The 13,214-nt window shown below is 50.5% G+C and overlaps 8 protein-coding genes across 8 annotated transcripts; 3 read left to right on the top strand and 5 right to left on the bottom strand.

Moving 5' to 3' along the window:
- Positions 1-908: 908 nt before the first annotated feature.
- P170DRAFT_426103 (tyrosine-protein phosphatase) lies at positions 909-1,800 on the top strand (the record flags this gene model as incomplete). The annotated part of the gene is made up of 3 exons (XM_024847693.1): positions 909-1,319; positions 1,394-1,698; positions 1,743-1,800. The coding sequence occupies 3 exons, from the start codon at positions 909-911 to the stop codon at positions 1,798-1,800; spliced, it is 774 nt and encodes a 257-aa protein (XP_024704434.1).
- A 441-nt stretch (positions 1,801-2,241) lies between these two features.
- P170DRAFT_455873 (uracil-regulated protein 1) lies at positions 2,242-4,059 on the bottom strand. Its single transcript, XM_024851574.1, has 5 exons — positions 3,781-4,059; positions 2,762-3,718; positions 2,557-2,701; positions 2,374-2,510; positions 2,242-2,323 (listed from the first exon to the last, which is right to left on the bottom strand). The coding sequence occupies exons 1-5, from the start codon at positions 3,838-3,840 to the stop codon at positions 2,318-2,320; spliced, it is 1,305 nt and encodes a 434-aa protein (XP_024704433.1). The 5' UTR covers positions 3,841-4,059; the 3' UTR covers positions 2,242-2,317.
- Positions 4,060-4,380: 321 nt separating this feature from the next.
- P170DRAFT_383747 (URC4/urg3 family protein) lies at positions 4,381-5,949 on the bottom strand. Its single transcript, XM_024845656.1, has 4 exons — positions 5,708-5,949; positions 5,325-5,652; positions 5,101-5,274; positions 4,381-5,051 (listed from the first exon to the last, which is right to left on the bottom strand). The coding sequence occupies exons 1-4, from the start codon at positions 5,861-5,863 to the stop codon at positions 4,432-4,434; spliced, it is 1,278 nt and encodes a 425-aa protein (XP_024704432.1). The 5' UTR covers positions 5,864-5,949; the 3' UTR covers positions 4,381-4,431.
- Positions 5,950-6,192: 243 nt separating this feature from the next.
- P170DRAFT_455871 (uracil phosphoribosyltransferase) lies at positions 6,193-6,996 on the top strand. The gene is made up of 2 exons (XM_024851573.1): positions 6,193-6,706; positions 6,781-6,996. The coding sequence occupies exons 1-2, from the start codon at positions 6,291-6,293 to the stop codon at positions 6,971-6,973; spliced, it is 609 nt and encodes a 202-aa protein (XP_024704431.1). The 5' UTR covers positions 6,193-6,290; the 3' UTR covers positions 6,974-6,996.
- Positions 6,997-7,419: 423 nt separating this feature from the next.
- Positions 7,420-8,310, bottom strand: P170DRAFT_475444 (uracil phosphoribosyltransferase; the record flags this gene model as incomplete). The annotated part of the gene is made up of 5 exons (XM_024853261.1): positions 7,420-7,471; positions 7,525-7,729; positions 7,780-7,880; positions 7,939-8,086; positions 8,133-8,310. The coding sequence occupies 5 exons, from the start codon at positions 8,308-8,310 to the stop codon at positions 7,420-7,422; spliced, it is 684 nt and encodes a 227-aa protein (XP_024704430.1).
- Positions 8,311-9,013: 703 nt separating this feature from the next.
- P170DRAFT_357209 (putative MFS monocarboxylate transporter) lies at positions 9,014-10,351 on the bottom strand (the record flags this gene model as incomplete). Its single annotated transcript, XM_024844206.1, has 1 exon — positions 9,014-10,351. One exon carries the CDS (start codon positions 10,349-10,351, stop codon positions 9,014-9,016), a length of 1,338 nt encoding a protein of 445 aa, XP_024704429.1.
- A 640-nt stretch (positions 10,352-10,991) lies between these two features.
- Positions 10,992-11,854, bottom strand: P170DRAFT_358547 (copper/iron-regulated glutamine amidotransferase; the record flags this gene model as incomplete). Its single annotated transcript, XM_024844302.1, has 3 exons — positions 10,992-11,276; positions 11,335-11,409; positions 11,480-11,854. 3 exons carry the CDS (start codon positions 11,852-11,854, stop codon positions 10,992-10,994), a joined length of 735 nt encoding a protein of 244 aa, XP_024704428.1.
- A 547-nt stretch (positions 11,855-12,401) lies between these two features.
- On the top strand, positions 12,402-13,184 carry P170DRAFT_475441 (FMN-binding negative transcriptional regulator; the record flags this gene model as incomplete). The annotated part of the gene is made up of 1 exon (XM_024853260.1): positions 12,402-13,184. One exon carries the CDS (start codon positions 12,402-12,404, stop codon positions 13,182-13,184), a length of 783 nt encoding a protein of 260 aa, XP_024704427.1.
- Between the last annotated feature and the right edge of the window lie 30 nt (positions 13,185-13,214).

Below are 13,214 nucleotides of genomic sequence, written 5' to 3'. Positions count from 1 at the left end.
TACATGGATATAGCTTACTACAACGACCAACTTCCTAAATCTCTTCGGAGAATGCGCCCAGAATTACCAGTTGAAAGAAAGTTCTGGCTAGGAACAAGTAATGACAGATGCCATTCCATGGAACCAGGTCCTCGTGAGGGCTGGAAAATCCCTCATCACGCAGAGTTCAGAAGTCACTAATCCCGAAACCCAAATTGTGACGGTGGACGCCCTTTATGCCTTCTCCGATACTTTAATCCCCTTTCCCCGGGCATTTTGCGAAAGTAAAGCTCGATTCTACTATACCTCTCCTCTTTTGTTGATTCTCGACAAGAAAGAAATCAAACTAGAAATTCAAGATTAGGACGCGTCCTCATACATCTACATACATAACCACAATTTCTATCCATGCTTCCGGGAACCTCGAAGTCCTCTCATCTATCTTCGGCCCACAAAACTCCATTTTCTAGAACGCTTTCTTTCGACGTCTGTCTACAGAAAACAATATGGACTTCATTTCCGTCCTTCGCGAAATCGCCTTCTTCTGGGGTTGCTGCTTTCTAGTCTCGATGCTGTTTCTTGTCTACTGAATATGCTATCCACGGAATTGGGAGGGCTATAGGTGTTCCATTCAATAGATAGAGATCTTGTTGGATTGTTTGATCCTTATGTGTGACATAAACGTGTTAGATAGCCATGTCGATAGATTCGGGATTCGGGGTCTCGAATACTACCCAGATAGACAGCAGCCTTAGCCTTGGCATGTAATGGGTTTAACCGGTTCCTGACCTGTTTGTTTCTAGATTCCTAGTTCATATGATCTGTATCGGGATATGTCCTACCAAACATATAGTATTCTATCCTCTCCTCCACACCTACTATACGGCCATCAATCAACTTAACCAAATGTACTAAATCAATACCTCAATATGAAACCAACCCTCATCCTCAAACTTGACCTCCTCCTCCCGACCAAACTCCTCGACCATCCACCCCCCACCCCATCTCGCCTCCTCACCGTCCCCGGGGTGCACAACATCCGAGACCTCGGCGGTCTACCAACCCGTCATGGGCGCATAAAGCACTCAAAGCTCTTCCGCAGCGCCCAGCCAGGAAGCATCACCCCCGCCGGAGCAGATGTCTTGCGCAAACTCGGTATCTCGACTATCTTCGACCTCCGATCCACAGGGGAGAGCGATACGCATGATTCCTCGATGAGGGTGACGGAGGTCGCGGGGATAAGGAGGGTCGCAGCGCCTGTGTTTTCATCTCGGGGTGTCGCTCAGGGTGCAGGCAAGAGCACGAAGTCGAGGTGTGAGAGTTATGCGATGGGGGAGATTGTATGTCCGGCCCACCTCGTTTCAAGAAGGGAGGTAAGGGAACATGGATAGGACTAACATGCTGACTGTACCAGGGCTTCAGAAAAGAATACCGCGACATCCTAACCGCCGGCGGGGACGCGTTCCGTCCTATCCTGCTCCATCTCCGCGATGGCTACTCGGGCTGCTTGTTCCACTGTACCCTGGGGCGAGACAGGACGGGGATCCTGGCGGCCGTGATATTGACTCTTGTGGGCGTGGACGATGCGACGATTGAGATGGATTACTGTCTGTCGGAACAGGGTCTGAAGGACTGGAGACCTGCGTTGGAGGGGATTCTGTGGAGGAAGGAGCCGGGGGTGTTTGGGGTGGAGGAGGTGAGGAATATTTTTAGTGTTAGGTATGTGTCCTGTGTTCTTGCTGTGGGGTTTATTGGTGTGACAGTGCTGATCAGGTTCAGGGAATCGAGTCTGAGAGCGACGTTGGAGTTTATGAGGTGTAGGTATGGTAGTGTTGAGGGGTATGTGAGGAGTTGTTGTGGTCTGGATGAGGGGGACATTAAAGCTATTAGAGAGAATCTGATAGGTAGGGGCAGAAACATAACATGAGATGGCTGAAGCTCAATGAATATGTCTTTCGGCTTGAACAACGAAGAATCAATTACATTTAGGCTTACATCTAACTTTCGGACCGGTTGGTTTGTCTTGCAAAGATAGACTCTGCGAGCCAGTCAGAGAACTTGGATGTAGAATCGCGAGTATCTACCTGGTATGTTTAACCAATAGAAGGGGTGCTGGGATGTGTCATCGCGTTCTGCGGGTGCTTTCATTCTTAGGGACTCTGGTGAAGGTGGAATGGTGGCTCTGTAGTAGAGTATGTGCCTGTATCGCAGTCTTATTTACTTTGATGCCAAAAGAATTAGGAGAGTCTTTATGTGATATAAGTTCTTATTCATGTCAAGTACAAATTTACTTCGAATAAAGCCCAAATCTAATCCCTTGTTTCCATTTCTCATGCGCTCAGTGCTACAACACAAGTCAGTCAACTACATCTCATACAATCAAAGAAAGCTTACCGTAACATCCTCCCATGCATCCCACCCACGACCCTTCACTTGCTTTAACTCCTCCTCAGTAAACTGCTTCCCCGTTGTGAAATAGCCCGAGTGGATCTTCGCATCGATTTCCACCCTCGAATCCTCAGGAATCATTTCTAACTCTGTCAGTACCACTCCAAGCCATCGATGGATAGAACTCACCATCCGGGATTGGAATCCGCTCGAGAATCGGAATCCCCTGCTCCACAATAGCATCATGCTTCATGTTCGACATGGAAAGCATGCGATCCACCTTGGTGATCCCCAACCAGTGCAGAATATCCGGCATCAGGGCTTGGAAGCGCATCTATACCCCATTAGCCACCACCCCCTCCAAGAAATAAAACCAACAAAAAAGAGAACTCACATCCTTCGTGCCCGCAATATTCTCCGTCCGCTGGAAATACTGATCCGCCGTATCACCGCCACGCTTCCGCGAGTTATACACCAAATACTTAACCACCTCACCCAGCGCGCGCCCTTCCTTCCGGAAATAAATCACCACCCCGGACCCGCCGTTCTGCGCCTCCTTGATTGCCTCCTCGATCCCAAACACCAGATACGGTCGACACGTACAGATATCCGACTGGAACACATCCGACCCGTTGCACTCGTCGTGGATCCGCAGCGCCAGTTTTATATTCGGATCCGACACCTTCTCCGGCGGCCCGAAGATATACACCGTGAGCCCGCCGATCGGCGGCAAAAACACCTTCATATCTGGCCGCGTGATCAGCTCCGGATAGTTGCCGCCCGTGTGCTCGAACAGCGCCCGTCGCAGCAGCACCTCGTCCACGCCAAACCGCGCCGCTACCCCGGGCAGATACCACACCGGCTCGACGGCTACTTTTGTCACGCGCACGTCGCCCTGTCCGTTCAGCACGATGTTCCCGTCGATAGGTAGCCGGCCGAGCTTGATCGCTTCGCTGACCTCCGAGACGCGCATCGTGGCGCGCGTCACCGCGATGGTTGGGCGGACGTCCAGCCCAGCTTCGATGTGATGGCTGTAGTGCTTGACGATGTCGTGGCCGAACGGGTCCATGGAGACGATCTTCGTTTTGTCCCCCCATGCGGCCTGCGGCGGGAAGTTGAACGTCGGCTGCGTGTTGAGGAAGTTGGGCCGGAAGTCTGGGTCAAGCGCCCCCGAGGCGATGGCCAGCGCGCCGTAGATCGCGTAGCTGCCGCCGTGGGCGCCGATCGCGTTGCGCTTGCTGAGGGTGTTTTTCGAGCGTGAGACGATCACGGGACCGCGCTCCGTGGGTGTAGCGGCGCCCCATGTTAGAGGGATCGGGTTGGCGACGCTTTGGTTGGGGTAGGTTGTGAGCTGGGAGTGTTAGTGGGATTTCAGGAGATAGGGAGGGGGTGGTGGGGTGAGGGATAGCGTACGACGATGCGGTTGGAGTAATGCTCCATTACTGGGTTGGGAGGGTTTATTGTGCCGGTCATCTCGAAGGGTGAAGAGTGTGTAAATGGAATGCACACGGATATAGAGAATATGAAAACACAATATTAGTCCTTCTTAACCGGTGGGCATCACAATTATATACCTAACTATTCCACGGTCGCTTCCACCAAGTCACCAGATACACTGATAAGCCCTTGCTTGCAATCTGGACGGCAGCTGCGGATGTGCCGGGCACCTATCATCTGTCATCGTGCGCTAGAGGGACCTGGAGATTAGCTGAACTATCTGGACCAGAACATAAGCAACACGGGGGAAATCCTTGGTAGATAAAGCTGGTTGAGGGGCGGAGATAACACGGCGGATCCGGAGTTATCTGGCTTATCTTCCTATCTCATCTAATCTTATCTTATCTTGCAACCTTGAAGGTGTAGGGTGGATAGGAAGTGTGTATGATCTCTATGTTGTGGAATTACGCCTCGAATAACGAGTGCACAGAAGAAGCATCGCATTTAGGGTATCCCTTTGAGCTAAGAAGTCAATATTGTGTTGACCTAGGAGTCAATGATATGTTTTGAAAATGTGCCATTTGCATTTTGCCCTTATAGCCAGAGACTAACGCTAGACATAACTATCTAAAACAATGTACCATCTCCCGAATTCAGGATCGGACTGCACCTACTCTCCGGCCTCTTCTCAGCAGCCAACTCCCGTCCCGCCTTCCAAGACCCTGCCTCCAGCATCTGCGGCAGAGTCAACTTCGTCTCACCAAACCGACCACTCGACAAGATGCGCTTATGCAATTCATCCAGCAGAGCAACCGTCATGGCGCGCCACTCCACGATCTCATCACTACTAGCCCCGTAGCAAGGCAAACTAGTCCCGGAGGTCTTCAATCCCTGCTGCAACGTATCGGGCTTCAGCGTGAGAACCCCCATGTCAACGAACATTCCGCCATTTCGGTACTCTGGGAGACCGGTGCCGAGCTCGGCATTGGTCCATTTCACCGATAGGAGACGCTGGAATGGGACCATCAGCGAGTATGCGAGCCACTGAGTGAGTTTGTGGAATGGCTGGATGCCGCCCGTGCTGGTGGAGGCGTTGTCTGCGAGGACTTTCAAAGGCCATGCATCTCCGATGGGCTTTCCGTCAATGCGAGTTCGATCGGACGGCCAGATTGGGATGAGGGTTGTTTGCAGGGCGTTCCAGAGCTGGGTGTAATCGAGACTTCCTTTGTTCTGGGATTGTAGATAGTCTACGTGATGTTAGACAGATATCTGAAAGGGTTAGAAATGAATATTTACCAAAGAGTCGACCTGGACGGCCCTCTGGACCAAAGATATCGGACAGATTACGCAACGATGCTCCTAGTCGTTGAATGAGTTCCGTTCGTGCATTCACTCCAAGCAAGGGATTGCTTTCATCGACTTGGAAACCGCGAGATAGCTCCTCCGGGGTGATTTTCTCCAGCGCCTCCCCTACCACCTCTCATTAGCCCACCATCCAATAACAAAGGTACTGGACTTACCATGCACAACATCCTTCCGCGAAGAATCCTTGTTTGCAAACACCCCGTCCAAAAACATATACAGCGACGCGACAGCAATCCCCTCACTTCTGTTATATACCTGTCCGGTCTTCTCCTCGCGGAAGCGCCAGTGATCACCCGCCCCAGCGTCCAGGAGAACCGACACAAAGAACAGATCGAGCAGACTTCGCACCTTCTCTGCATCGTCGTATCCCTGTGTCTCCCATCGCTCGATCAAATCTGCGATCCTGGGTACTCCACCGACTTCGAAATGCTGCCAGCGACCGTGCGGGGGGATGAGGTGGTATTTGTCTGGTCCGAAGTCTCTCTGTCCAGGAGACCTGTTAGTGGATTTCCAGGTCGATATTTAAAGCATTTCTCACCTCGATAATATCCATCACATATTTGGCGGCCGCATCGAGCTTCTCGGGGTGGTAGTCGAAGTTGCTCAGCTTGCCTTGCTCCGCATTCTTGAACACGATCTGTGCTCGTTCTCGCACGGCCTTTAGGCTGAGAAGGTACGGGATTGTGTCTGTCATGGTGGGTGTTTGGTTTCAGCGATGGTAGCAGCGCTTGAAATTTGGAAGGATGCGAAGGATGAAGAGAAGCTCCAGGTCGAGATGAGGTTGACAACAAATCGACAATGAGGGGTTGCATGCAGGTCGAAGGCGTCTGATTTGGTAGACGCGGCCAGCTGCAGGTGCCAAGCCTTTCCGTTTTAGGTGGCCCGAGGCTTATCGATGGAGGTTGAGAGATAGACCTATCTTATCTGATTACCTGGGCAATCTGTATAGATAGTAGATGTAAATAGCGAACACAGAATAACAACGGATTGGGCTTCTCATGGTTCACAGATATATGTATCCCCAATTGTCCTGATCCAAACATCGAAGCATTCATCAACCATCATCCTTTCACCTTCATCCTCATCACCACTTCACCAAGCAATACAAAATCAATCCCAAAATGACCATCTCCTACCCCCCCAACGTCCAAAAACTTCAAGACCCCACCTTCACCTCCCTCCTCGACAAACTCCGCGACCGCACTCTCAACCCCTCCTCCGTCCGGTCCCTAGTCCACGAAGCCTCGTCCACAATCGCCCAAAACACCACCCTCAAGGCCCCCAACGACGAAACCCTCGCGATCATCGTGGTCCTGCGTTCCGGGCTCGCCATGTTCGAGGGCTTCATGAAGAATGTCCCCTCCGAGGTAAAGACCGCCGTCTACCACATGGGCATCTTCCGTGACGAATCGTCGCTCCAGCCGGTCGAGTACTATAACAAGTTGCCGCAAAAGCCAGACCATATTAAGCAGGCGATTGTGCTGGATCCGTTGATCGCGACGGGGGGTACGGCGGGTGCGGTGGTGGATATTTTGAAGTGAGTTCTTTTCCATTGTTCTATGTCTTTCTTGGGGTGAGTTTGGGGATGCTAATTGCTTGGTTTGGTTCTAGGGAGTGGGGAATTGATAAGGTTACGTTCTTGTCGTTGTTGTCGACGCCGGTTGGTCTCGATCGTGCGGCGAATGTGTGGCCGGAGTCGACGCAGTTTGTGGTCGGCGCGGTGGATCCGGGGTTGGATGATAAGGGGTATATTGAGCCGGGGGTGGGAGATATTGGTGATAGGCTGTTTGGGACGGCTTTTTGATTAGATGTGTATTTGTTAGAGTCAATAGTAATTGAAATCTTTTAACCTAAATTAGAATTCCGACGCAGTTTACAAGTCAAGTGTTATTTGGCTTGTAGAAACAGTAGCTTTTCCATAATTTCACGTTGAAAGTCGTGCGTGAAAGAATAGATAACAGTTGATTGCGGGAAATAGGACGTAAATCTGAATGAAATTTTTTGGAGTCATCGTTAGCTGCTAGGGTGAATTGTGTAACTAAAGAGATATCATCTGTCAATTCTAGATTTATAGTATGAACACCTGATACGAATTATCCGAACACGATATAAACACAAAACACTTGATATGAACACTACAGAACCTTAACCAATAGAGCAATATGCTTAATAGAAATGACATCCAATATCACCGAACCAGAACCCAACACCCACATAAGACATCAGAGTAAACGCTCCCAAACAAAACCCCTAAGTACCATAGTACCGATCCCCAAAGTCACCCACCCCAGGGCTAATGTAACTTCACGGAGCAAGTTAGCAAATAGCTCAGAATTCTGACTCAAAAGCACTTACTTCTCAGCCGTCAGCTCTGAGTCCACAGCTGCCGATACAATCTTCAGCTCAGGGAATCTCGTAGACACAACATCAAGCCCTTTCTTCGAAGCGACCACGTTAACCAGAACAATGGACTCTTCGGGCACGCCGAACCCCGTGAGCGATTCGACGGCCTTGACTACCGACCCCCCTGTTGCGAGCATCGGTTCCAGGAGTAAGACGACTGATTTGTCAGATAGGCTGGTTTGCATTCGTTGATAGTGTTGGACTTACCATCGTCCTTAATATGCGGTGGTAGTTTGGAGTAATATAACTGTGCTTTACTGGTTCGTTCGTCTCGTTGGATCAGGATGTGTCCGAAGGTGAGTGGTCCCCTGGTCATGAAGTTTAGCACGCATAAGAGGGAAAGAAATTGAGTAAGGGAAATCGTACATCCACGTATTTCGCAGCGCGTGCTCCATACTAGCACCCGCCCGTAGAACGCTCACTCCGCATACGCCTTTGGTATATTGGACTCCCGGATAGGTCGCGCCTGTTGGCGTTGTAATAGTATGAGAATCCACGGGGACATGGTTAAGTGCTTTACCTGTTAGCATGGGACGGCATTGCGATGAAATGTATCTAACCTAGTGTGATTAACCGCTGGGCGATTCTATCCACCGCGGCACAAAAGTCGCGGTGCGAGGTACTCTCGTCTCGGATTCTTGTCATTAGACTGAGAAGTGGTGCATCTTGCTCGAGGACGGCGATTCGGTCAATCGACGGAACGGGCTTCTTGTGGTTCACGCCGTTGGATAGTTCCATGGTCGGGGTTGGTTGGAAGTGGTGGTTATGGATAGAGGGTTTGAGGAATTGTTCAAGATCGGAGCACTAGAATCAAAGAAAAGATCAAGAGCAGCCAATTTCAGAGAGATTCCTGGATTTTAGAGCTCAGGGAAGGAGCAAATAATTCAGTGTCTCGTCGATCTGCGCTGAACGGTAGGGTCCGATTAGATGACTGATAAGATACGATCATTGATTAAGCTTATCGTACCACCTGCACCGACTGGGCTGATAGAACCCCAGCAATGATATGTTTATCGAAGAGCCCGCTCTTGCAAGGCTTATCAGTTATAGGGTCAGTGATATTGCAGATGCCACCTTTATGACTGCTGGCGATAGTGCCACCCCCTCACGGGAGTATATTTCCCCGCTTTCGGCAGGTGGTCATGTGCCCGGGTGATCTTCTTTGTGAATTATTGCTTATGAGATCACAATGATCTGCACACTTGAGCTCAGTTGGATGTGTTCCAGGCGCAGCTCAGCTTTGGGTCTAGTGGCTGCCTTGGACTATTTCTGCCTCCCAGTTAATGTCGCACAAGCTCCACAGACGTTAGCCCTGGTAATCAAGTACCACATCTGAATAATGACTATATTACCCTCATTTATCCCATTAAGCTCTTCTCACTCTCCACATGCGCGGTAAGTTGCGCTTTGAGACGGAGGTAAAGGCGGACTGTCAAAGAATCTATAACTTCCAATGCCACTTCAATGAGCCACCAAGTCGCTCCCACATCTTTTCCATCCGCACCCAGAATACAGTCACAGCGGAAGCCACCATCAACGCTCCTGTAAACACCGCCATATACAAGTAGCTATCCGGCAACATCTCCCCACCTGTCGACTGTACCAAAACACCAGCAACAGGCGTCCCTACCAAGCCAGCAGCGCCCTGCAGCATGTACATGATGCCCGTGATGTGTGGCATATTAGCCATCCCAAAGAGCTCCACCAATGCCGGCGAGAACAGGCCAATATACGCACTGGCGAACAGACCATAAAGCACGGTAAATCCGACGAAGGCTCCCTTTCCGGAAGCAATATCGGTAGATCCCAGCACGGTGCTCGGAACCCAGAGCCCAGCCGTCGACACAGAGCTCAAGACCGTGGTGAGGAAGAACGAGTCCAGGCGCCCGATTTTGTCGGCCACGAACCCAACTACAATCTTGCCGATTGCGTTGCAGGCGTTGCTCAGTGCGGTGAAGTTGGAGCCGTCTGTGTCGTTGTAGCCGAGGGTCTTGCAGTATGCAGAGATGTAGAAGATCGGAGTATAATAGGCGGCACTTTGAAAGGTCGCGTTGAGACACTGGGCTAGGAATTTGCGGGTCATGACGATGTTCCGAGGGGGGAGAGGAACAACAAATAGGCCAGAGATCCAAGACAGCTTTTGGTTCTCTTCGTGGAGCTGCGCCATCATGGTCGGTTCCCAGCTGAGAACGGCCCCAGAGGCACAGATGAGAACAGTGCAGATACAGCCAGTAAGTCGCAAGGTGTTTCGAAATCCCATGGTCTGCAGGCAAGCGCTCACTACAGGAGACCACACCAGGCCACCAATTCCGGTCCCGGAAGAGATGACGCCCATGTTCAGACCACGATACTTTCCAAACCAGCTCGGCGGGACGGCCATGGAGGGCATGAAGGAGAGGCATGTCGCGATGCCGATCAAAAGACCCTGTGTGAGCTGGAAGTGCCACAGCTGTGTTCCGAAGCTGGCAAGGACACTGGCAATCCCATAGAGTAGACCGCTTACGCAAACTACCGGCTGTGGGTTATAGTATTTCGACCATGCAACGACGTAGGGAGCACCCAGCTTCATCAAGGCTGCAGCGATGCTACCGATCAAAGTAATTTGGGCTGATGAAGCTCCGCTGAATGGGTTATTCTCCTCCAGTGACATATTTTCATATAGTGATTGGAAGATGCCAAAAGAGAAGAGAAGCCCACAGCCAGAGAAGTTGAGCATGAACGCGGCGATGATGATAATCAGTTTGCGCCTGCTATTGTTAGTTCCTAGTTCACGTGGCATTCGATCGTGGATGCGCCATTGGGTTCGCATACCTGTTCGAGGGCTTCTCCTGTCTTTGATTAAGTACTCCATCTGGTGGTGTCTTCTCCGTAAGACCATGGGAGGTTTGTTCATTGGTTGGTGAACCTGCACCTAATCTTTCGATTCCAGCTGAAGAAGACATGTTGAAACTGAGATAGCATACCCGCACATGAATATGAAGACCGACGACAATCGATTTTATATACTCAGTTTGTACTGCCACATAAAACTGTGCTCTGAAGGATAAGAACTACTCCGTAGGTATCATGACCATGGTATACTCGGGAGTAAGTGGGCCATCGGAGTTGGAATGAACCTCCCCGTTGGTACGCATCGCTCTCGCGCACTTCTTTGGGTCTGGCGTGGTGGAGCTGCCGATCGCCCGGACCCGGTGAGATGATCTTGGCATTCTGGAGAAGTACAGGAAATATTGTGAATGGATGATTGCCACGATTGAGTCATTCTAACTGGCATGTTGCAGAATCTTCTCTCCAAAATGCCAAGCATCAACATCGCCCTACCGCACCTAAAAATCCCCATTTTAGTTATGGAGTACTACGTCAACCTCGATCATTTTTAAGCCCTCTTGAAATTACTACCTCTAGAGAAACTAGATATCTTATTCCCTGATCCATTGAACAACCCTCTCCATAAGCCGAATTCCATCCGTGGGCTGCATCAGCTTTCTAAGCTCCTCCTCCAGTTGCTCCTTGGTGGAGTTTCCATTGTACACGTCGTCTTCCTCCAACAACATCTTCCTAGCAAGTCCACTTTGAACCTCGGGGTGCGCCTGAAAGGTCAAGACTGTACCGGTCGCGTTCAAAAAGCACTCATGGTTCTCTGCTAAGTGGATGAACCCCGGAGCTGGTTTTGCGGCCTCACGGATATGAAACTCGGGAGCTGTCTAGATATTTAATTAATATGGATAGGACTAATCAGCGAGAGTGCCATCATCTACTCACATAATATCCCGCTTCAGCAGCATAGCCAAAGAACTTTCGTCCCGCATAGGTCAACCGGATATCTTGAACGGCTGCCTGGTTTTATCAGCGAAGTTAGATATATTCCGAATACATGTGAATGGGTAGGGTGGAGGGGATCTCTTACTATTGGGCCCGTTGGCACTGGTTGAACCTCCCCACCCAAGGCTCGTGCAATTGCCTGATGACCCCAGCAGATGCCTAAAAGCTTTGTCTTTGTAGTCTCGCATACTGTTCTTCGAACAAAGTGAAGAACGCCGAGGACCCACGGCTCTTCGGAGGAAGCATCGGCTTTGCCACCGCTGAGAACTAGGAAGTCGTAAGGGTTCATTTTGGGATCAGGGAATTCATTTGCAAACACGGGGTCGAAGAACCTCAAGTGAGCTTTTGGGGCCATGATTCTGAATATTTCGGTGTATGAATTTCGTACATCGTGCCGGAATTCGTTGCCCGGAGGGGTGTTGATCAGGATGGCGATTTTTAGCGGTGATTGGTTGGCCATGGTGCTGAAGATAGCAATGCAAGGTCGGAAAGGATGCAGATGCTGAATGAGAGAAAACGAAGAATCAGAGGGTAGCTACGACTCCATTCCCACCATGTAGCTGAGGCTTGTCTATATCTTCATACCGATGTAGGCTTCGCATTGTGTCGGTATTTGACCGTGATTAGCAAGAGGTGGATTGATCCGTGGCGGTGGATCTGTAAACGTCGTGGTACCAGGGTACCTTTTTGAACCCCGAACAATCCTATTCCCAATATAGTGCGCGGCTGCGATGGTTCCCACCCTTCAGTCTCGGATTTAATATTCCCTCAATTAGTAGTGCTTGCTCTATGTGGTGCGCAAGAGCGACATTATGAAAAGTTTTCATTTTACCCCGATTTAAAAATTCGCCATCACTATGAAAGTTTTATCACGCAGGATCTAGACCTTAGACTATAGAGTATTGGCTCATCCGGTGTTTAAACCTTCCTCCATCACGAATACATAAACAATCAATAAACACTCAGCTGTCGTTGGACTAGTATCACCTCTCAGTTCATCATCCAACATGTTCCTTCCAAGCGTCCACGCCGAAACTGACCGCGATGTCCTCCTCCAGTTCATCCGCGAAAACCCACTGGGAATGCTAATCACGGGCATCAACTCTTCCCAACATTCCTACCTGCAATGCACCCACGTCCCATTCGTTCTCGACGCCCATGACGACTCCAACGCATCGGAACCCCGGCTCCGCGCCCACATCGCAAAGAAGAACCCTCAGGCCCAGGCCCTGATCGAAGGAGTCGACAACAAACCCCCAAGCATCCTGGACCTGGACGACGAGGTTTTGGTCGTCTTCAACGGCAAACACGACCACTACGTTACGCCCAAGTTCTACACCGAAACCAAACCGGCCACGGGCAAGGTCGTACCCACGTGGAATTACACGGCTGTTCAGGTCTACGGCAAACTTTCGCTCTACTATGACTCGAAGTCCCCGGACGCTGGCGCATTTCTAGCGAAGCAGATCCATGATCTGTCTGAGCATGCTGAGAGGTCGATTGTGGGGCATACTGGGGACGGCAACGGGGCACGGCTGAAGCCATGGAAAGTGTCAGATGCACCTGGACCGTATCTCGCGTTGATGAAACGGAATATTGTGGGAATTGAGATCAAGGTTACTAAGATCGAGGGGAAGTTTAAAATGAGTCAGGAGATGAGGCCCGGGGATCGACAGGGGGTAGTGGACGGTTTTGGGAAGATAGGGGGAGATACTGGGGATTTTATCTCGGATTTGGTGAAAGAGAGAGGCGAAATCCACGATCAAAAGAAGGGAGAAAGGAAGAAGTAGAAAGTAGGATAGCAGTATAGGACTCCCTAG

This window comes from Aspergillus steynii (assembly GCF_002849105.1).
Source record: "Aspergillus steynii IBT 23096 chromosome Unknown P170scaffold_4, whole genome shotgun sequence".
In the NCBI taxonomy this organism is placed as follows: Eukaryota; Fungi; Ascomycota; class Eurotiomycetes; order Eurotiales; family Aspergillaceae; genus Aspergillus; species Aspergillus steynii.
The sequence above is the reverse complement of the archived record's forward strand: the minus strand, read 5'-3'. Positions and strand labels throughout refer to the sequence as shown.